Genomic DNA, 22,785 nt, shown 5'->3' with positions numbered 1-22,785 from the left:
CAGGTGGATGCACAGGGGAGGGCTCTCAGTGTTCATAGCAGAAGCCTGATGCAGGCCTATGGAAGTGCAGAATTTACAGCCTGGCCCAAGAGCCACCCTGACCCAAGAGAGGTGAGCACCTTTCACTCCTCTGCATGCCCATGGTTCACCAGGCAGCCGAGAACCCAGGGGCTTGGCTCGGCTAATCCTAGGCTCCTAAACAGACCTGCTAAACCCACAAGAGAAAAAACAGAATTTGGGTTTGTTTTTGGCTTAATTGGCTTGTGAGTTTCTTGTTAGCTAGTTTTTGGCTTCTAGTTTGTTGCTTCTTTATTGTGATTGGTTCCTGGCAAGCAGGGGCAAGGGTTGGGGCGGTGGGGGGGGGGGGGGAAAAGAGTCAGGGGTGCTCACCTGGAGCCCACCACAGTCCCAGACTGCATGCCAGGGGGTCTAATAAGTGAGTGTTGGGGTTCTTAGGGACTGGCTTGTTTTGAAATGGGATTAGCTTGATTTTTGGCTTATTGTGAAAGTTGGAGAGCTAATTTACCATGTGTAAGTTGACAACTGTGCTCCTGGGCAGAGCAGCATAGCTCTCCCCGAGCAGGTTTGTGTACCAGGCTGCTAGGTAGAGACAGGGGGAGAAGGAGGAGGCAATGGGAAGTGTGTTGTGCTCACTGTATTCACCTCTGCACGGCAGCAACAGACATGACAGAACTTACATTTAACAGAAAGGTTAAAAATTCTTTAAATATTCCCACCATCAGTGCAATGCAAGCGAACGATACCACAGGTCCGAGGAGCAGCCAGCCCAGTGCACGGGGGAAGAGTCCCGCTACCGCTAGGAACAAATGTGCACTGTACAGGACACGAGCAAATGGATGGACCCCTAGAGCATGTCAGAGGGCTGAAGCAGTCCCATAGGGCCATGCAAGGCTCCAGTTGGGACGCCAAGCCCCTCTCCTTTGATTCCCCGGAAGGCACAAGATTTCTAGATGCTGCAAGGCTGCGTAATGGAAGAGATTCCCATGGAGAAAGGGTGAGGTGCACTAAGCCTTTGGCACAGGTCCCTGGGGCTCAGCAGCCAGCTAGGCCCAGCCTGGAGGTGATGGCCTGAGTGGGGCTGTTCCACTGAAAGCAGCTCAGTACCTCCGAGCAGGGTGGAGCTGCAGACACCACAGCTGGACACAGGCAGCAGGCTCAGCCCCACTGCCCTCTATGGGGGCAGAGGCACATTCCTATGGGGTCTGCACAAAGCGAAAGCTACAGACACATTGGGCACCGATGGCCTCTGCCAGCCAGTGCAGCGAGCTAGAATCCTGCTGCAGCTCCTCCAGGGGACTACCCAAGCGGTCTACGATGGCTCTCAGCAGCAGCCAGGGCACCCCACGCCACATGCAGAATCCAGGAGCTGGCCTGGCTTCCAGCTTTATTTGGGAAAGGCCACATCCTGCCTTGCTGCAGAGAGCGGCAGATGCTGAACTGCAGCTTCAAACAGCCGGGGTGATCCTGGCTCCCATCAGAGGGGCCAGAGGCAGTGAGTGCCAGGGTGAGCAAGGAGAAAAGGTGCCCAGCAGGCAAAGGGGGTGAGGCGAAGCACTGACTGGTCCCATAGCTGGGCTTTTTAGTGGTAAATGCTTTGGCATGGTACTTTCCTGTGCCCAAAGGGCTGTGGGAATGTTTGCACAATGGACCTCCCCTCTAGCCTGTGCTGCCAGGAGACATCCTCCCGGGGGGCGGGGGGGAAGCAGTCCCAGAAGGTCCTAGGGAAGATACTTTAGACATGTTAAGGTGCCAGGAGTGGCCAAGGGGCCCCTGCCCAAGACTTCCAGGGCAGAGCAGGTGCAGCAGCTCCCCCATTGTGGGAAGCACTGTGCCCAGAGCCCATGGGAGGGGGAGGGGGAAATGCAGAAGGACCCCCTCCCCCGAGAAATAAAAAACCTATGCATGATATATACATACATACAGACCTATATAAATATATCAAACCTGGGGCTTGCGAGACTGGCCAGCTGCTGGAATGGGTCATTGGATCTGCTCCTGCCAGCTCCTGCCCTGGCAGCCCCACCTTGTGCTGGGGGATCCCTCTGTCCCCAGTGGAGGGGAGCAGCGGGGCTGAGAAGGGGAGCAGCAGAAGAGCAATTCCAAGCAGCAGATTCGGAAGCATCCAGGTCTTCCCAGCCATGGGCTTTCCCCAAGCACAGCGAGGCCCTGCTGCACAGTGCTCCCTGGCGCAGGGCTTGCTGCTCACAGCCCAGAGCATCTTTCTGGGTCTACTTCGAGTGTCTCAAAATAGAGATGTGCAAAACTGTAAACAAATCCCATGTGGCAGGGTAGCTGCTACCTTGTCCATCAGGCTGGCGTGCTGCACAGCTGGGTGCCTGGGAGAGGCAAGAGGGTCCAAGCCCGGAGAACAGGTTGGGGTCTACAGCCGGCTGGGCTCTTCCTCACTGTCGCTGCAGTTTCCACAACAGTCCTGAAGTCAGAAGGGCAACAGAAGGGAGGAGAGGGAGAGAGGAGCACAGCAAGCAGAGGGTGAGCATGGGTACAAAACAACACGCCCCCAGCTGCCCTGAGCAGGGCGGGTCACCCCGCACTGCGAGAGAAGGGACTCGGAGCCAGGGGAAGAGAGCTAACACCCTTGGGAGGGGAACAGATAGGGGAGTCCTTCCAGCAGGACCATTTCCCAGAGGACATGCCCTTGAGTGGAGGAACAATCCTATACTGGCCAGCTCAGCAGCTTGAGGTGGGACCTCACTGGCCTTGCCCAGACTGAAATCCATCGGGGTGCAGAAGACACACAGCAACCAGCTCACGTCTGACCCAATGTCTGCACCCTACACAGCACAGGGCCCCTTGATCACTGGGGGCCCACAGGCAGCTGGCTCCCTCAGCAGGAAGAGGGCAGGGATCTGGGCAAGGCAGCTCTTGGAGCCCATCACAAACAATCCTTGTGCCCTCAGTACATATAGACCTATACAAATATCCCAAACCCTACAAAGCACCTGGGCTGGCGAGACTCAGAGCTCAGGATGGAGGTCAGGGGGTCAGCAGGAGCCTTTGACTTCCTGGAGCCCCTCGCTGGGAGCAGGGCCCACAGCAGTGGTAATGCAGGGAAGCTTTGACTGAGCAGACAGCAGTGGCAAAGCCCCCTCTCACACTGGGGTGAGGCAACGAGAGTGCAGGGAAGCAGGGTTAGTTGCTCACGGGGTAATTAACACACACAAGCAGCATCTGCTCTGCTGGGGTGGGGAGGGTGGGGGTTAGGCACTGAAGGACAAGACGACTCTTCCCCAGGTCTTGCCATGTCCGCAGGTGAGTCTAGGCCACCAGGTATTTCCCTGAGCAGAGCAGCCAGGAGAGGGCTGCTCACCTCTGGAAAGAGAAAAGATGTGGCATGAGAGGCTGGTGAGTCACAACCAGGCAGGACCCCATGTTTGCTGCAGCTCCCACCCCCCTGCCAGGTCCCACAGCTGGCTCAGAGCACTCCTGTGCCAGGACAGTGGGATAAGTGGCTCCGGCCAGAGGCTCTTATGAAACAGCACCAAAGAGGGACAGCCATGCTGAGAGCCTACGAGGGGAAAGCGGGAACCAGCAGAGGAGGTAGCTCGGAACGGGTCTGGGCCAGGCTGTTCTGACATTTACTTGTGTTCAGGTCACACAGCTGCTAGGCAGCAGCTCAGTGGCAGCAGCATGGGCTATGCCTGTCCCTGGATACAAACCGAGGCTACTCCATGCCAGAGAACATGCAGAGAGAGAAGTCTGCAGTGGTTCTGCGCCCACTGGCACCCAAGAGCTGTGCACCAAGCAGCATCTCTGCCTGCTGCAGGCTGAGCCATGCTGGGAGTCTCATTAACGCTGAGGACTCGGCCTGGCAGGATGACACTCAGAAGTCTGTGCACTGAGTCCTTCCGCCTGGGATGGGGGCACACAACTCAGACCCTGACCCCAACTACACAGATAGATCTGACCCGACCACTTTTTCCTCCCCTCCACCTCCCAAAGCAACTGGTCCAGTCCCTGGGCACCTCCATCAGTGACGCTCCCTTCCCAGCTTTCATGGTAGCCCCTCCAACCCATTCAAGATCAGCTCTCTGACCTCGGGCTTTGACTGTGCCCCTCCCCTGGCTCTGCACAACACGCACTTCAAGTTTCTTGTCCTCACCCATCCAGGCCCTGCCTCCCTCTGCTCCTCCATGCCCATCTGGCCTTCTCTCTGGTGTCATCCCCTTGTCAAGTTTGCTACCTTGCCCCCTTCCACTTGCTCCTCTCCACCTTCTCCACTGCCCCCTTCTGCATGCGACACCCTTCCTGAGCTGGTCTGCAAGGCCTTGCCCCCCACTCCTGCTGCAATGCCAACATAGGCAGGAGAGGGGATTGGGCATTCCAGTGCAGTTAGAAACACCCACCATCCCTAGGACTGCAGGGCACCACACCCCAGCCCAGCCCGTCCCCATCTGTCACATGCTTGGCGTGTGTTTCAGACCAGACTGAGCTCTTCAGGGCAGCGTCCTTGTCTCTCTGGCAGCACCCAGCACAATGCATGCACAGCCTTTGGGCACTGCTGCCACATGCAGGTAAGAGCTAACGAACGGGGTGGAGACGGAGTTTGTCATCCTCCAGCACAGCATAGATAGCATCATGCAGATAGGCTGGAGCTGCACAGGGAGGGCGTGTGTGTCTCCAGCAGGAGCCGGACAATCTCCCACCCTCTGGAGGGATGAAGGCTCTTGTTGATCTACTCTGGTAGCAGAGATACACGCAGGGGCCCGAGTCCTGCTGCCCCATAATTTCCCCTTCCCATCCCCTCAGATCAGAAGGGGTGTCCCCCAGAGCCTGGAGCAAACAAGGCACACAGAGAGGCTCTGAAGGAAGCCTGAGGACAAGCCAGGCTTATGGGAAAAGCCTGCTTTTATTCAAGTTTCCAATAAAGGCAAAACCCAGGAAGTGACGGTTGATGGCTTGTGCAGACTACCTGGAGAGCATGGGAAAGCCACAGGTTCAGGGCAGGGGTGCGCAAACTACGGCCCGGGGGCCACATCCAGCCCTTCAGAGGTTTTAATCCAGCCCTCGATCTCCCATTGGGGAGTGGGGTCCGGGCTTTCCCTGCTCCGGCACTCCAGCTGGGGGCTTTCCCTGCTCTGAGCGTGCTGTGGCTCCACATGGCTCCCAGAAGCAGTGGCATGTCCCCCCTCTGGGTAGGGGCAGCCAGGGGGCTTCACATGTTCCCCCCGCCCCAAACACCGCCCCTACAGTTCCCTTTGGCTGGAAACGATGGGTAACGGGAGCTGCAGGGATGGTGCCTGAGGACGGGGCAGCTCGCCGAGCCACCTGTCTGTGCCTCTGTGTAGGATCCGGAGTGGGGACATGCTGCTGCTTCCGGTAAGCACCACCTGGAGCCTACGCTCCTGACCCCCTCCCACACCACAACCCCCTGCCCCAGCCGTGATCCCTCTCCTGCCCTCCGAACCCCTTGGTCCCAGCCCGGAGCACCCTCCTGCACCCCCAACCCCTCATCCCCTGCCCCAGCCCAGAGCCCGTACCCCAGTTGGAGTCCTCACCCCAACCCCCTGCCCCAGCTCAGAGCCCCCTCCCGCATCCTGAACTCCTCATTTCTGGCCCCATCCCACAGCCCACTCCCCCAGCTGGAGCCCTCTCCCCAACCCGCAATTTTGTAAGCATTTATGGCCCGCCATATAATTTCCCCGATCCAGGGGTTCGAGTGGTTGTGTCCACACGAGCAGATCTAAAGTAGGGCCTCAAATGAGCTGAACTGCCCTGACCTAGGGTTGGAGATTACTTGGCAACAGTGCAGTTGGCTGCAGCTGGCATTGTCTTTACAGATGTCATAGGGCTAGGTGCACAGGATCATGCGAGGACAGAGCCAGTCTCAGAGGACTGGAGGTACAGAGCCACCTCTTGCAGAGGGAAGCAACAAGTCTCTATGCTACAGACACGTATCGTTCTCAGACCAGGGAGCATGGATCAAGTGGGAAACAAGGGAAGAACGGGGCTCAGCAGAGAAGAGATAGGGCTGGACCCCAGCCAGACCAGTTCACCATTTCCTGGGCAGTCCCCTAGCGAAACGCAAGCCCAGCACGAGCCGACACGATCAGGAGGTCTGCAGGAGTACAAGTCTCCCCACCCCACCATCAGGCCGTGCGCACTACAGGGATATCTGTGCAGGGCAGTAGCTTACTTGGAGATGTCAGGGCTGGTTAACTCCTGAGGGGGACAAAGCTCCATCAACTGCAGGCCTGAAAATCCAGGGAAAGGCGAGTGCGCTCAGGCACCGGTGGACACAGCGGAGGGCTCCAGCCCTTAGGGAACAGGGCAGGGAGGCCAGAGGACCTGCCGGGCTCTGAATGCCCAGGAGAGGCACTCCCCTGGCACTCCAGAGGAGTGCGGCTGCCCTGGAAACTGGCCCCATCATGCTGGTGACCCCGTGGGAGACGTTGCGCCTCTGGTGCCCCCTAGCGTCTGGCTCCTGCCATTGACTCTGCTGGGTGGGGGAGCGGGGGAGAGTGTCCTGGCAGTCTCAGTGCAGAGGGAAGGTGGGTGCCATCCCCAGAGGGCCCGCTCCCCACTTGGGGGTTTACCTGTCTACTGAAGAGGCGCTGTAGCAAACCCTTTTTGGGCTGTGGAGAAGGCTGTCCTTTCCAGTCCAGGTCAGGGGGCACTGTGCCATCCAGGCTAAAGACATTCAGCTCCTTGAAACACTCACTCTCAATCATCTAGGAGAGAAAGGAGATGACTGCAGCATGAGACACTCACCCACCTGCCTCAGCAGACAGGACCCTGGGCGCTGGAGACCCGCTGACCGGAACAGCCCAGAAAAGCCCCTACCTACCCCACTGAAGGCTGATCACACAGGGCACAAGAGACTGCCAAGAACCCTTCACTCAGTCACTGCACGGAGGAGCAGGGTCACTGGGCTCTGTTGGCCCCTTCTCCAAGGCCTGGACCTAGTCAAGTGCTGTGCTATGGGAGGCAGCCCTCCCTGCCGTGCAGGCGCCCTTTGTGCATGAACCCCCCCGTACCTCGTTCTGCCACGGGATGGGCACACTCCCTGTAGCAAACTTCTGGTAGAAGTCATTGTCTGTGGGCTCCAGCTCCACTCCCTTTACTGTGGAGAACTGCTCAATGTCCAGCACGTCCTTGCAGTAGATGGCCTGGGGCTGGGAGAGAAGCAGAGGCAGCAGTCACAAAGCAGCGGAGCCGAGCCCCATGGGCCCTGTCAGAACTCCCACCATTTGCCAGGCAGTTCCCTTCCCACCTATGCCACCCATTCCAACAGCATCCCTCACATTGGGGAGGCTGGGGCAGCTGCTCCAGAAACACCCCAACCAGAGTGGGGAGCAGGGGGACCCCCTCGTTAGTAAGTAGCTACAGGGCCCCTGCTCACCTGGGAAAAGATCCGCACAAATGGGACAGAGAGGTAATGTGGGAGCAGAGCTCCTCCCCACAGGGCCATGGCTTCTGATCTGCCCAGGAACAACACTTACGTCTGGTTTGAAGGGGGGGTCCAGCATGCCTGCTTCCAGCCTCTTGAAGTTCAGGTGTCTGAAAAGAGGATGCTCCTTCACTTCCTGGGCTCCAGCTCCTCGACACCCCAGCCGCTCCCCAGGGTCTTTGCACAGCAGCTGCAACACAGCACAGCAGGGTGAGAACTGCAGGCAGAGGGCAGGACCCTTCCACAGAAGCCTGGGGAAGAAGATACATGGAACAGCAGCACCTAGCCTTGGTCTACACTAGGAGCTGAGGTCGAATTTAGGTTGGGCTTCTGAATGGCCTCTCAGAGGGCAGGCTCTCCAGCCAGGCAGGTGCTAGGGGGAGTCAGTGCACCCTGCAGCCACTCCACAGGCCTTGTTTTTGGATGCCAGGATGCAACTCCCCCCCATCCCCCACCAAGTTCAAGCAGCAGGCTGTGCCTGCAGCCTCATCCCCAGCCGACTTGGCTGGGACCAAAGGTACGTGAGCAGCGTTAGCTGAGCGAAGGACAGCGAGCCTGGACACTGCCGCTCTGGCATCTGCAGGGCAAGGGAGGAACTCAGACATAGGCGTGGACTTATTTTTCCCCGGGGTGCTCCACCCAAGGCCCTGCTTCCACCACCCCCTCCCCCAAATCCCTACCCCCACTCCATCTCTTCCTGCCCTCGCCTTGCCCCCGCGCTGCTCTCCACCCTCCCACAAACTCCTCCTCAGGCTGCCGAACTGCTGTGGCTGGTTGGTGCTGAGCTCCCACTATTTTTTTTCTGTGCGTGCTCCAGCTCTGGAAAACCCATGGACGCCCTGGGCACCCATGGACTCAGGCATTGGTACCATGGAGCAGAGGGAGCGAGCGCCAGACGAGAACTTCTCCGAGTACTCCTCCTGTACATCCTTCACCAGCCGCTCCACTTCCTCCCGCTTGATCTTCTTCTTCCTTTGCTGGAAGGGAGATTGGCCCTCGATCATCTCATAGACAAGGCAGCCCAGAGCCCACCAGTCGGGACTGAATGTGTAGCGCTCATTCTTCACTACTTCGGGAGCTGCAAGGGAGTGGGGCAAACGAGTGCAACATGAGGATGGAACACGACCCACGAGGGCAGAGGGTGAATCTAGCCTAGTCAGAGAAGGGCTGGGAATGGCTCAGGCAGGAGAGCTGGGCAAGGGCTCCTTCCAGGCTGTCAGCTTCTAGCCTCCTCCACCTCTTAGCAATTCCCCAGCTCTTCTCCCCTGGAACTATCGGGTCAGTCCATAGGTGCTGGAACTAGGGCTATGGTACCCCTGGCTGGAAGCGGTTTCCATCACACACAGGGTTCACAGTTTGGTTCAGTGGCTCTCTGCACCCCCACTATACACATTGTTCCAGCCCTCATGGGTACGTCCCGGAGCCACAGCTAGGGAGCTGGCTTGCTCTGTGGCACTGGCAGATTCTGAGAATGAGTGGCATGGTCAGGGGTGGGCACAGCCCCAGCCTTGCCTGTGTCTGGGAGGACTCTCGGGAAAGAGGAATAGCCACAAGATGGAAAGGGTGATTTTTGTGATCAGTCAAAAATGAGAGACCTGTCCAGCCCTAAGGCTGTGCAGCCACAGCTGTCTAGGCAGGGATCTGCTGTGGGAGACCTGGGGCGGGCTGCGCTCAGCATGCCTGGGCTGCGGGTCCAATAGGCCAGGGGAGGCTCTGCCTCCCCCAGCACGGCTGCCGAATGCTTGTGGCAGGGTTTGCTTTATTATGCCCCATGCAGGTTCCGGGGCGGCTGAGGCAGCACATACTGCCTCCTCAGCCACCCCGGACCCTGCATGGGACACATCAAACGCGTCTTCCAACAGACCCAGAAGGCTGGGGCCAGGAAGGGGAGGCACAGGGAGCTCCTCCCGCCCCGGTGGGGAGCGCTCAGGGCTCCGGGCAGCCCAGGACTCCTCCCGCCCCGGTGCGGAGCGCTCAGGGCAGCCCAGGGCTCCTCCAGCCCAGCCCGGATGGGGGAGGGACTTGTGTGTGTGTGTCTGTCTGTGGGCTCTGACCATGGGGAGGGAGTGGGTGGAGCCGGGGGCTCACCTCCCCAAAGGGGGGGCCCACCTGCCCCCCATGGCTGTGTGCCACTGCTCAACTGCTATATGTTACCATCGCCTTTAGTAGGTGGGACGCTGTATGGAATATGGGTGACTGCTTAGACTAGAAGATACCCATATTATATATGACAATGAATCTTACCAGATAACTTTTCCACTGAGACCTTACATGGCTATGATTTGCTAGGTATGATAATCTTGTTTATAGGTCTGTATCTTTGTATCATGAGTTATAAGTGTGTGACATACACCTACATCTCAAACCTGTGCTGTGTCTCTGGGTGACACCCCTAGGCAACTTGACATCAGCACTATCTAGCCTGTTGGATGGCCCACCAAGGGCAGTCAGCTGTACAATGAATCCACTGAGAGAAGCCAGGGCCTATACCTATGAGTCAGCAGGACATGTAGGGACATGCCTATGGACAGAAGACTCCAAAAGCTTTTCCATGCCCATGTGCTGGGAGCTTGTGTCTGGGCCAAAGGATGTACAAGCCACATGGCAAAGGATATAAAAGGCAGCTGCATCTTCTCCATTTTGTCTTCAATCCTGCTTCTCACCTCTGGAGTAACTTCTCTACAAACTGAAGCTTTGAACAAAGGACTGATAGACCCATCCAAGCTTTGGGTGTGTTCCAGAGGGACTTTACAAGCCAGCAAACTCACCAATGTGGCTATGAACCCGATATATAGACTCTGAAGTCATATGTATGTATCTGATAGTTGTTAGAAGAGAGCTTCAACCATTTCTTTCCTTTCTTTTATTATAAATCTTTAGTTTTAGATACTAAGGGATTGGCTGGCAGCGTGGTATTTTGGGTCAGATCCAAACTAGTACTGATCTCGGAATGTGGCTGGCCCTCTGGGGATCAGAAGAACATTTTGTACAATGAATGGAGTTTTAAATAACTTCTCACTTTACTGGACCTATTTGCTGATTAGGAGCCAGAGACTGGAATGCAATAAAGGGGGCTGTGTGGTTTTTTTTTTTGGCTTCTTGATAACCAGTGTTGGGGATCAGAAGCACAGTTTGTGACCGATTGGTGAATCTAACTACAGTATTAACCACTAGTTTTGGGAGAATCTGCTCTTGTTCTTGCAACCTGCGCCGACTTTGGCATTTTCAGTGTGGGCCACACTAGGCACCTTGGGTCACAGGAGGGATGTAGAATCAGTGCCTACAGTGTTCTGCTCCAAGGTCTCCAGTCTAATTTTCAGTCAGCCATCCCCTCACTGAACCCAGCTGAGGATACCAGAGCTGTTATGATCTGTCAGTAGACTCCTAGTTTTGGGCACCCCTGCTTCTGTCTCCTGTTTTCATTGGGAGCATAGGGGAGCTGTGTGCGCAAAGCACCATGTCCCCATGGTTACGCAATCCTTAAGGACGGCTAGGATTCTAAATCAGAGATTCCAAGGGTCTTCCAGGGCTCTGTCCAGACACCTACCTCTAAAGCAAAGCCCCCAGTCTGTTCCCAGTCATGGAGCTCTGGCTAGAATGCAGCCCAGGGTGATGAATAGAGTGACACTGTATAGGCCAATGGTTCTCAACCAAGGGTACATGTACCCTGGGGGTATGCAGAGGTCTTCCAGGGGTACATCATCTCATCTAGAGATTTGCCTAGTTTTACAACGGGTTACATAAAAAGCTCTAGCAAAATCAGTACAAACTAAAATTTCACACAGACAATGACTTGTTTATACTGCTCTGTATACCGTACACTGACATGTAAGTGCAATATTTATATTCCAGTAGATTTATTTTATAATGATATGGTAACAATGAGAAAGTTGGTCATTTTCAGTAAGTGTGCTGTGACACTTTTGTATTTCTATGTCTGATTTTGTAAGCAAGTAGTTTTTAAGTGAGATGTAACTTGGGGGTGTGCAAGACAAGTCAGCCTCCTGAAAGGGGACAGGAGTCTGGAAAGGTTGAGAGCCACTGGTATAGGCAGTCACTCTAGCCATTTCTCTGTGGCCAAAGGCAGGTTGTTGGAGGCCATAATTTAGGCAGGGTCTCTATGGTCAGAAAGGACATTGTGGGGGGCAGGGCAAACTTTGGAAGAGGGAGGTATTATGCAAATTGAACACATTTCAAATCTGGAAATCAGGGCACATAGCCTCCAGATTTCCTGTCGCAGGAGATACTCACCCATGTAACCAACTGTCCCCACGCGGCCTTTGATCGTCTGGCCCTCGGGCACGTGCACAGCCAGCCCCAGATCTGAAATACGGATGTGACCTGAATATGGGAATAACACCATTAGGAGCTCACGAGCTGACTGGCTAGGCCATGGCTACTGGTAAGCACAAAGTAGCCCTGATTCACACAAGGAAATGAGAGAGGCTCCCACAGTCCAGGCACAGGGCCAGAGCACCGCCACACACTCCTGGCTCCTCTCCCACCTGCAGCCCTCGACTCACCATGGTCATCCAGCAAGATGTTCTCTGGCTTCAAATCCCTAGAGTGGGAGAGAGCAGATTCCATTAGACATGCCCTGGAGCAGCAAAACCCTCAGCTCAGCCTGGGACAGTCCTACAGGCAACATCCCACCAGGGCAGTGCCTGCTACTTCAGTCTGACTGTCTGTACAAGCCTAGTGCAAAGCACAGATATTGCATCTCATGAGCAGATGGGATGCAACTCCTACCCCTCAGGCAAGGAGTGCAGCCTTCCTACAGTCACATCCCCATCACCAGGCGAGCCCAGCACAGCTCCTGTTCACCCTGTGGCTGACAGCTCAGACTCCAAGCCTCATGAAAAGAGCGGAAGTGAAAAACCACTGGGCTGCTTCCCTCTTCTCTTGTAGAGAACTCATCCAAACCCATCCAGAGCAGGCTTACAGCCAGCCTTTCCTCTAAGGCCTTCCCCGCTCCCTTTAACTTGGGTTCCAGGGTGACCCTCATGGAGGATTGGGAGGGGACTAGCTGGGAGAGGCAGAGCTCCCCGGCGCCCTCTTGCCTTTGCAGCTAGTGAAAGAACCAGCCCCACTAAAGGGCATATTGTGTAACTGTGAGCCTCTACTCCCACCACCATCACAGGAAAGCTCACTCACCTGTACGCTATCCTCTCCCGGTGCAGGTCCTCCAGGCCGCAGCAGATCTCAGCTGCGTAGAACACAGCCCGAGGCTCCTCAAAGCCAGCCTCACCCATATGGTAGATGTGAAACTTGAGGTCCCCTCCATTCATGAGGGTCAGTACCAGGCAGAGGGCATCTTTAGTCTCGTATGCATAGGCTAAGCTCACCTGCAAGACAGGGCAGAAAAGCTGTTAGAAGACAACAGAGCTGCTGCAGATAGAGGCCCTGGCAGGCACCAGGCCCACCCAGGCAGCCAGCCAGCCTTGGACACAGCTGCCTGGGTGGCAAGGTTAGAACTGTTTCCTATCCCCATCACCTATCAGACACATTGGGGATTATCTCTTGGGAGGGGGCTTTTGCACCCCTCCCATTTTTCTGGCTTCACCTGCCTTCCAGCTGTGAAGCCCTCAACCAGCCAGGGCAGACACTGCAGAGAGGAAAACCATTCAAATCCAAGTCTACCATGCGGCAGCAGCTAGTGGGTCCAGCCAGGCAGATCCCCAGCTCACAGGAGATTCCCTCTTCACTGCACACTGAAAGGGAACTGGCTGCATTGTCTGTGCAAGGAGCTAGGAAGTCTCCAGGGAAGAGATCAGAACCAAAGCTGCTGTCCAGCTAGGACAGCAAGACACCTGGACAGGAAGCAGCTGGGTGGAAGCATTTCATGCAGGGCCCTCACCCCAAAGTTCTATCTGGTGGGAACTGTCACACCGCTCAGTGCCATGTGGCCAACACCTCCCTACAGCTGGAAGCAGCAGCCCCCACCCTATGCATTGCTTGCTCCACCAGGCACAGGATAGTGTGCCACAATTGCTCAGTAGATCTCTGCCACACAACCCCATCGAGCTGCAGCAGGTCAGAGGTGGGGCTGGTTGCAGCTTGCCTTCTGCATAGGCCAAGCTTTCCCTTATAGCTGTAGCTCACGAAAGCTTATGCTCAAATAAATTGGTTAGTCTCTAAGGTGCCACGAGTCCTCCTTTTCCTTCTGCAGACTAACGCTGTGACACCATCCAGCCTCTAGGGGGAGCTCCATCACTGTGCCCTGTTCAGCAAACAGGGCTGAATTCTGTTATCCGGGCCCACAGCAGTGGAGTGAAGATCAGCGGGTCCTCTGGATTGTCTAGGGTTGCCAACTTTCTAATCACAGAAAATCCTGCCCCACCCCTTCTCTGAGCCCTCCCCACTCAATCCATCACTCACTCTCCCCCACCCTCACTCACATTCACCGGGCTGGGGCAGGGGTACAGGAGGGGGTAAGGGTTTTGGAGTGCAGGAGCGGGCTCAGGATTGGGGGTTAAGGTATGGGAGGGGGTCTGGGCTCCGGCCAGGGGTGGGGATTCAGGCTCCGAGAGGGAGTTTGGGTATGGGAGGGGGAAAGGGGTTTCCGACCTGAGGCATAGGATTGGGATGCAGGAGAGGGTTCAGGGTGCATGCTCCAGCCAGGCGGCAGTGCTTACCTCAGACAGCTCCCAGTTGACAGTGCAGTGGGGCTAAGGCAGGCTCCCTCCTGCCCTGGCTCCACACTGCTCCTCGAAGCAGCCAGCATTTCCGGCCCCTAGGCGGAAGGGGCTCTGTGCGCTGCCTCTTCCCCCACAGCTCCCAGTGGCCATGGTTCCTGGCCAGTGGGAGCTGTGGACAGCAAGTGAAGCTTCCCTGATCACCCCTGAGCCTAGGGGCTGGACAGGTCACCGCTTCTGGGAGCCACGCGGAGCCAGGGCAGGCAGGGAGCCTGCCTTAGCCCCGCTACACAGCGAACCAGACTTTTAACAGCCCAATCACCGGTGCTGACCAGAGTCGCCAGGGTCCCTCTTTGACTGCGTTTCGGTCGAAAACCAGCCACCTGGGTTCCCCCGAGCAAGGCCTGCACCCTCCTCAGAGCACTGCTGCCATGTCATCTCATGCCCAGCCAGGGAGATGGCACATTTACAGTCCAGCACTGGGGAAATGCAGCACTAGGACCCACACAGGCTCCTTGTGCAGCCCCACTGCAGTGCAGAGTATGGGCCACAGGTGGGTCAGCTGCCTCTCAGCCCCTTAATGCAAAGTTAAAGCAATTCCTATGTACTTACTACAAACCTACTGTTCACTTTTTCCAGGATCTGCTTCTCGTTCAGGGCCATGGACTCCCCCTTCCGCTTTTTGATCCGCTTCTTCTCCAGCTTCTTGCAGGCATACATCTTCCCGGTGGCTCGCACCTGGCATGCACACACCTGGAGGAAGCCAGCAGGCTCAGCTTGCAGGCCAAACCCTGCCCCTGAACCCAGCTGGTGCAGGCTCAGGGATCAGACTCCACCCCATCCAAACTGCTAATATTAGTGCCATGCACTTCTGGGTCTGCCAGCCAAGCAAGCCACCAGACCAACTCTTTTCCTGGTGTGGGGCTTATATGGTTCTCCCTGGCCTGCTGGTCTCTGATCATTGGCCAGTGTGGCCTGCCCATCTGACTCTTCTGGTTATCTACTTCTACCAACTTTGAGCTGTCCCCTTGCGAGCACATGGCAGTGAAGCCTGGACACAAGTCCTGCAGCCCACTGGCCACCATGGAGGGGATGCTTGAGGGAGTTACAGCCCAAGAGAGAGGTGTAACCCAACAGCATAAGCAAGGGGCTGAGAGTCAGGAAGTCCTGTGTTCTAATCCTGGCTCTGCCACCGACTCAGGAGAATCCCAGGTGTGTGCCTCAGTTTCCCCATCTGTAAGATGGGAGATAATGATATTGGTCCTCTGCCCAAGCAGTGGCAGGGTGATAAGTGTTCCCCCAGCACTGCCTGTCCTGAACACACACCATGCCAGCCCCTCTCTCCTCTCCAGACGCAGCTGTAGTGTCCAACATAAGGTGCTCTCCCAGCTCCAGAAAAGGGGATCAAGAGCAAAAGCAGAGAGTACCCAGCAAGTGAGACTTTCCTGGGGACTGGGTCAGAAAGCAAGGCCCAGTCCCATTGTCAGGGGCAGGTGGGGCCCTTTGGCAGGACAAAGGTTTGGCCCCTGAATCTCCCTCATACTCAAAGGCAGGAGAGCATGCAGGCCACTCACCTCACCAAAGCCTCCCTTTCCCAGCACACGATACTGGCGGAAAGTGTTTTTAGTCACTGGCTGCCTGTGAACAAAGCAGAAGAGGCTGGCATGAGATGGGAGGGGGAGCAGTGAGGTACCCGGCTGCATGGAACAAGTCCCCCACCCTCCCTGGTGCAGCAGGCACACCTGGCCTCAGCTAGCTGACGGAGTCAGGAACTCAGAGGGCGAACCCTGGCTCTGCAGTCACAGGGAAAGCAGGGCCCAATTGCTGCCTTAATTAAAGCTGGGAAAGGGCTCCGTGGGTGCTGAGGAGGACAGCACCCTGAGCTGATGTGAGGTAACAGAACATCTGCTCCCACTTGATTGGCTTCGGCCAGAACTCAAGGAAGGGCTGCAGGTTCCCTTCGAGCAGCACCTCCTAGCCCCGAGCCTGCAGGGCCCCTGGGCTGCAGTGCCCCCGAGAGAAGCAGGGACAGAGTTACCTTTCCATCCATTTCCACTGCAGGAAGCGGTTGAAGTAGATGCTGTCGAGGTAATCGGCAAAGGGAGCCACGCTCAGATAGTCATGGATGAGCCTGGGAGAGAGGGGCAGCCAGTCAGTTATGCTTCCTGGGCAGGAGGACACTGTAAATGCTTTCCGAAGGATGGAGCAGCTTGCCAGCCCAGACTTTGGCCCAAGACCCCTCTGATCTAAGCAGTAGCTGGCCTTCCCCACAGCTGCACCCAAGACAAATGAGACCCTTGCCCCCTCCTAGCAGGGCAGCCAGGCATTACCCCAAGCACCCACCAGCACCCCAGGAGAGCTCTTTCCCACAAACTCCAGCCCTTTGGTCCTGACATTCAGTAATCTGCAGCCACTGCAGGAAGAGGAAGCAGACACTGGGGATAACATCGTCCTGTGGGGAAAGCAGTTTACGGAGCTGGGCTGGCACTGCTCAGATCCAAGCATGGCCCCTGTGAGCAGGTGCTGGCTGTGCCATGCACACGAGGAGGATGTGGTACGGTCTGCCCCTTGAGAGAGAGTCCTTAACAATGGAGCCCCCTGCAGAAGGGCCATGCCCAGACATTGTAATCAGCTGCTGAGGCACCGTTGCTATGTGCAGGCGGGGAGATCGGAGCAGGGTCCACAACAGGCCACACTGGGAACCTGTCTGAACCATTACTGGCTCCTGAGGCTAGTGCCAAGGCCAGCCCACAGAGCGATGAGCCCTGCAGAAAGTGTCTGGAATGCAGATGACATCAAGAGCAGCAGATGGGCTCTTCCCTTTTCAGGGGCTGCCAAGAGATGGCAGGGCCCAGACTGGAGACTCCTTGTTCACACAACGCCATTGGTTATGTTCCATAAAGGCAGCGGGAGCACCTGCTGCTAGGCCCAGTATTCAGTCAGGCAATGTCTGAGTTGGACAGCATGATGGAGGAGGGGGAGAAGGACTGGCCTGCTGAACAGTTTCCTTTACATACTTACACGGTACAGAACTCCAGGCACCATCACTGCGGTTCCCCTCAAGCAAGCAGGCCTCAGGCCCCTGCACACCCCACCTCCTGGAGTCCCCTGGACTCACAGTTTCTACCATGTCTTCACAACAGCCACATCCAGATGCAGACAGCGTTAGGCAAGCAGAACTTTTGACACTTGGTCTGTCCCAATCTCAGCCTAAAGAGATGCGCTGGAGAGCCCAACGAAAGCCACAAGCAGGAGGCCAGCAAGTCCAGGGCTGGCCATAGGCAATAGGACAGGATCCACGCAGGATGGTGACTCGAACACCAGTAAAGACAGAGAACACAAGAGAACAGAGATTCCTGCACCACCTTGTGGCCTTCAGGGACCCCTGAAATGCAGGAAACGCAAAAGCTGGCCTGCACTCACACTTCCTTCCCCCATCAGTGCTGGCTAGACTCAGCCTGCTCATTGCAAATGCAAATCCCACTCCCTAGCATGGATAGCTAACAAGACTCAAATCCCAGGAGCAACCCAAATTGCTCTTGCAAAGGGCATATGTTGATGGCCACACTGGACTCAGCCAATTACCTGTAATGTCCGTTCCCCTGGGAATATTTACACTATCCAATGTAACCTCTAGCCAGGCCCCGGGGCCCCTCCCCAACTTACTTGGTTGATTCCTTGAAGAGCTCCTTGCATGGCTCCTGCTCCAGCCTCTCAGAACAAGTGCTCACTAGCGGCAAGGGAACTTCAGGCACATGATCCGCACTCTGGGAAAGGAGGGGCTAAGTCAGACACAGGAAGCTGAGCCCCAGGGTCCTCCATGGGCTACAGCCAGGGGAATGGAATCCACAGAAACCCAGCACAGGTCTCGGCTTGCCCGCAGGACACTTAGAGCTCAGGCACATTTGTTCCTGGGGTAGGGGGAGGGACTCTGCTCCCTCCTCCCTGACTGTAAGGGGATGCCCTGCATTGGGGGTGGCTGGTGCTCTTTCCCGAGCACGCAGTGAGCACCTGGGTGCTTATGCGGCCACCTGCTTCCCAAGCGTCCCTCTTATACATGCCAGCATGGAGCCAGCAGCTCAGCCTCTAGAGCAGCCTGCTCAGGTCACTTACCTTGGGGTTTAGGTAGCTGTCAATCAGGTGCTGCCCACACTCCTTCCGCTTCTCATCTGGAGTCACTTCATACTCTGCCTGTACAGAGAAAATGAGGCTGGTAGGAGTCCCCCTGCTGGGCATGGAGACATGCAGGAAGTGCGTGCAGAGGGCATGCCACAGAACAGCATGAATGATCCACCCGCCATCAATAATCCCCCTCTCCCCATTACTGGCACATGGGGCTTCTGCACACTGCCCCCCAGCCTCAGGGCACAGCCCCAATCTTTCCAGAGACCTTTACTGAACAGCAGCTAACAGACTCTTTCCCCAGGGAAATGTTGCAGCATAAAGCAGAGAAGCAGTCACAATGCTGAGGCAGGGGAGGAAGGGCCAAGGGTTCAGGTCTCCCCACACACTCAGCCCTAGATTTAGCAACAGACTGAGGGCTCTAGGCCAATTGGGCCTTGGCCCCCGACTCTCCGAACATGGGTCACAGCGTCCTGGAGGAATTTCTCACACAGCTCTGTGCTTACCACAGCATCCAAGAACCTGACACAGCGTGACAGCTCAGGCCGCGTCTCACAGAACTGCCGGAAGAGCAGACGCCCAATCGGCTGCTTCTCACAAAGGCTGCGATAGTCCCGCTCTGCAAATGCAAAGGAGGAAGTGAGCCACTTGCCTCAAACGTAGGTATAATCAAAGCCCAGCACAGCCACAGCCAATGAGAATTCACAGATCAGGCCAGTAGGGTTCACTGCGACAATCTATTCTGACCGCCTGTTTATACAGGCCAAAGAATCGTGCCCCGTGATTCCTCTATGGAGCCCATAACTTGCAGATGAACTAGAGTGTAAAAAGACATCCAGTCCTGGTTAGAGACCCCACCTGACATGAGCCTAGGTCAAGCTGCTCCAGCAGGCAAGTCCCTTCATTGTTAGAAGTGTGTGCCTTATTTCGTCCTTTAATCTAATCTGGATAACTTCAATACCCAGCCATAGGATCTTGGTCTGCCTCAGTCTTCTACATTACAGAGCCCTCCTATCAAAAATCTTTCCCCCATGGAGAGATTTATTGTCCATGGTCCAGTCACCACAACTCTCTCTTTGATAAGTTCAACATATTGAACTCCTTAACCCTTTCCCTGTACAGCAGGTTTTCCAAACCTCAGATCGCTCTTGTAGCTATTCTAGAAACCTTTCACAATTTGTCAACATCCTTCCTAAAGTGCACACACCAGAACTGGACTCTATTCCACTAATGGTCTCACTAATGCTGTATAGAATGGTAACGTGACCTCTCCACATCTGCTTGATATTCCCCTGCTTGTACATCCAAGCATCACGTTAGCTCTCTTAGCCATCGCATTAAACTGGGAATAATGTTCAGCTGGTTATCTACCATACTGCCTCCCCCGCCCCAGCCACCAAGTCCTTTTCAGAGCCACAGCATTCCAGGATAAAATACGGTCTATGGTCTTTATTCCTAGATGTAGGACTTTGCAGCTGGCCATAATAAAACACATTTGCTCATGCCCCACTTACCAAGTAATCCAGATCACTCAGTATCAGTGACCTGTCCTCATCTTTATTTACCGCCCTGATCAATCTTTGGGCCATCTGCAATTTTTTTCTTTATTTCTTTTTGAGTCTGCAATGACTTTATATTTTCTTTCAGCTCATTGGTAAAGATACTGGTGGACTGAGAACGGATTCCTGCAAGACCCATTAGAAACGTTGCTTATTCCCCATCCATCAGCAATGTTTTAGAGCCCGCACTCAGCCATCAGGAACCGGGACACGTGGCCACACCCAGCGTGCAGGGGGGCTCCATTTGCCCTTGCGGTCTATCCCTGGTCCAGGCAGAGCAGAAGGACCTGACTCTGCTCACACTATAGGGGTGAGTGCAGTGGCCTGGAAGGGACATGCGCCCTCGCTAAGGGAGGTACTGGGGGGAGGGCGAGAATGCATCTCACTGTATTCAGCACCTATCCCCTGCCACTCCCTAGGACAGAGGTCCCCACCCTCCTTCATGGCAGGCATATTGTAGGCGTTCCCCTCCCCTGTGCAGCAGTTTCTCCTGAGGAAGCTGCGGCTTCCTGAGTGGTGCAGAGCTCAGAGACAACAGCTCCAGCGCGGGTGGGGTGGGGTGGGGGGCACACTGCTGCCTCACTAACTCCACTATTTCCTTCTCTGTGGGGAAATGAGCTCACTCCAATGAGGAGTGAAAGGTTTGGTGCCTGGCAAGGTCAGAGACTCCCTCGCTGCCTTCACTGGCCCCAGCACGGCACAGGCCTCACTCTTGCAGGCCTTGGCACGACCAGTGCATGCAGAGAGGCTGGATTTCTGCAGTGACCTTTTTAGCTCAGTGATGTAGAAGGGCCTGTCCACCCTCTTGGGTTGTGTGGGGAGGGAAAGAAGAATGCCCACACCTGGCCTTGAAGCCATTAGTGACAGGGGAAAATACGGGAACCACTGCTGGAAACAAACATGCTGACCCATCCTGAACATGGACTGCGCGTACCCCTCACCTCTCCCCAGGAGGGCAGCAGTACCTCAGTCCTTTAACTGTAAATGAGAAGGAGTCTCTATCTGGAACAGATCTACAGCCAGCAAAGCACAAAGCTGGAGTCCAGCAAAGGGAGGAGAGGGGGCAGGGGGAACGACCCAGCAGTGGAGACAGGAACCAAGTCTTCCCAAGCAACCCAAGGGCAATGCCTTGGCCAGATGTGCCAGAGGACAGTGGAAAGAACATTTAAACTTTGACAGCCAGCCTGCGTGAACAGGCAGCGCAGCAGCAGGTGACATGCACAGCTAACAAAATGCCTCGTAATGCTCACTGAACAGAGAGGTCTGAGCACCAAGGCCAGCTGAAGGAAATGCTCTGCTCAGTTTGCAGAGCAGTCAGAAATGCAAACAAACATAGGGATAGCTACGGAACAGGCTAGAGACGAAGGCAGCCACCATCCTCAGCGATGTGGGCAGAGCTGCTCCAAAATCTCAGCTTTTGTTTTAAAAGGCAAACAGGAGAATTTGATTCTAAGCTCACCAGTTGCACCCTCCATTCCCAGTGTGGGAAAGGGCAGGAGAGCATCACACAGGGCAGGGCGAGACGGGGTGCGATGGAGTTGAGCTAGGAGAAGCTTGGAGCTCACACACAGGATGGAAGTTACAGTAGGCCCCCTGTTGCTCTAACTTCCGGCGGGGCCTCGCACTCCGGATGAGGAAACCACCCCCAGGTCCCTGTGGCCACCACCATACCGTGTGCTCATACACAGTGCAGAATCATGGCCCAAGTTTACAGGCCTCTTGGTTACACAGAACCTTCCTAATGTGACCTGAATGCACCTGATACAGTGACATCTGCCCTAGCCCACAGACAGCCTGAAACAACAGCTCAGGAGGGTGAACTACATAATTCATCTCAACTGGCTGTTAACTCTGAAACTTACGGGTGATAACTTAAAATGTGACTTCACTATTTCACTACTATTCATCTGTAAGGCTTTTATCCCAGTGTCAAACAACTCCACTGCCCAAAGCTCCAGCTGCCCCCTACTCAACTGCCAAAACCTCCAGCTTCCTCCATGGCTATGATGATGCAGTTATGCAATGTCAGTACCAAACCCTGAAGCACCTCAGGCACTGAAAACATGGGGACAGCATACAATAAACTGAACTGAATATCAGAACAAACAACCCAGCGCTACTGTATCCACTGTGACTATCTCAGTTGCAGTTCACTGAAAAGCTCCACTGGTAATCAGAATGAAATTGCTGCACCAGATCCCCAGGGATGGTGGTGAAGAATTTAGGCCCAGCTTGCCAGGGAGTATATGGACCTTGGCCATAGGAACCCACTTCTCCATCTATGTAAGGGGCAGCCCTGAAATGTGATCTGGGGCTCAGCGACACCCTTTGGGCTATGTTTACATGAACAAGAAAGTTCCTGTCTCTGGGGAAACCTCTAATGGTTTAGAGCAGTGGCTCAACCAGGGGTACACAGAGGTCTTCCAAGGGTACATCAACATATCTAGGTGTTTGCCTAGTTTTACAATAGGTTACATAAAGAGCACTAGTGAAGTCCGTACAAACTAAAATTTCATACAATGACTTGTTTCTACTGCTCTATATACTGTGCATTGCAATGTAAGCACAATATTTATATTCCAATTGATTTATTTTATAATGATATGGTAAAAATGAGAAAGTCAGCAGTTTTCAGTAATTGTGTGCTGTGACACTTTTGTATTTATGTCTGATTTTGTAAGCAAGTAGTTTTTAAGTGAGATGCAACTTGGGGGGATATGCAAGACAAATCAGCCTCCTGAAAGGGGTACAGTAGTCTGGAAAGGTTGAGAGCCACTGGTCTAGAGGACCCTGGAGGACCTTGCTGGATGTGTCCAGCTGGCTTGGAGAAAGCGTGACTTACCAGCATTCCCCCTTTCTCTGCACCCAGACTCTTACCACGTCTGGCAGATCTGTGCCCCATACACACCACAGTGCCCCTAGTTTCTCCCATGACACAGTGAGACTCACAAATGCAATTAGGCAGAGCTTGCAGGACAATGGATGAACAACTCCCCGCCAGGCAACTAAGAGTCACCCAAGGAAGCGAACCACGTATATC

The 22,785-nt window shown here is 55.2% G+C and overlaps 1 protein-coding gene across 1 annotated transcript in view; it reads right to left on the bottom strand.

Annotated features, from left to right (window-relative positions):
- Positions 1-644: 644 nt before the first annotated feature.
- The window catches only part of GRK6 (G protein-coupled receptor kinase 6), a 31,505-nt gene continuing 9,364 nt past the window's right edge, over positions 645-22,785 (bottom strand). The window contains exons 3-16 of the mRNA XM_084637237.1: positions 18,693-18,805; positions 18,178-18,255; positions 17,731-17,831; positions 16,103-16,195; positions 15,639-15,702; positions 14,677-14,817; positions 12,584-12,774; positions 11,953-11,990; positions 11,681-11,770; positions 8,299-8,507; positions 7,482-7,619; positions 7,017-7,154; positions 6,576-6,710; positions 645-2,452 (exon numbers count right to left, since the gene is read on the bottom strand). Coding sequence (XP_084493363.1) covers positions 2,402-2,452; positions 6,576-6,710; positions 7,017-7,154; positions 7,482-7,619; positions 8,299-8,507; positions 11,681-11,770; positions 11,953-11,990; positions 12,584-12,774; positions 14,677-14,817; positions 15,639-15,702; positions 16,103-16,195; positions 17,731-17,831; positions 18,178-18,255; positions 18,693-18,805 — 1,580 coding nt within the window. The 3' untranslated portion in view covers positions 645-2,401. The remainder of the gene's footprint in view (positions 2,453-6,575; positions 6,711-7,016; positions 7,155-7,481; positions 7,620-8,298; positions 8,508-11,680; positions 11,771-11,952; positions 11,991-12,583; positions 12,775-14,676; positions 14,818-15,638; positions 15,703-16,102; positions 16,196-17,730; positions 17,832-18,177; positions 18,256-18,692; positions 18,806-22,785) is intronic.

This window comes from Lepidochelys olivacea (assembly GCF_965140295.1).
Source record: "Lepidochelys olivacea isolate rLepOli2 genome assembly, chromosome: 8".
Lineage (NCBI taxonomy): Eukaryota > Metazoa > Chordata > Testudines > Cheloniidae > Lepidochelys > Lepidochelys olivacea.
This window is presented reverse-complemented; position numbering and strand designations above follow the sequence as displayed.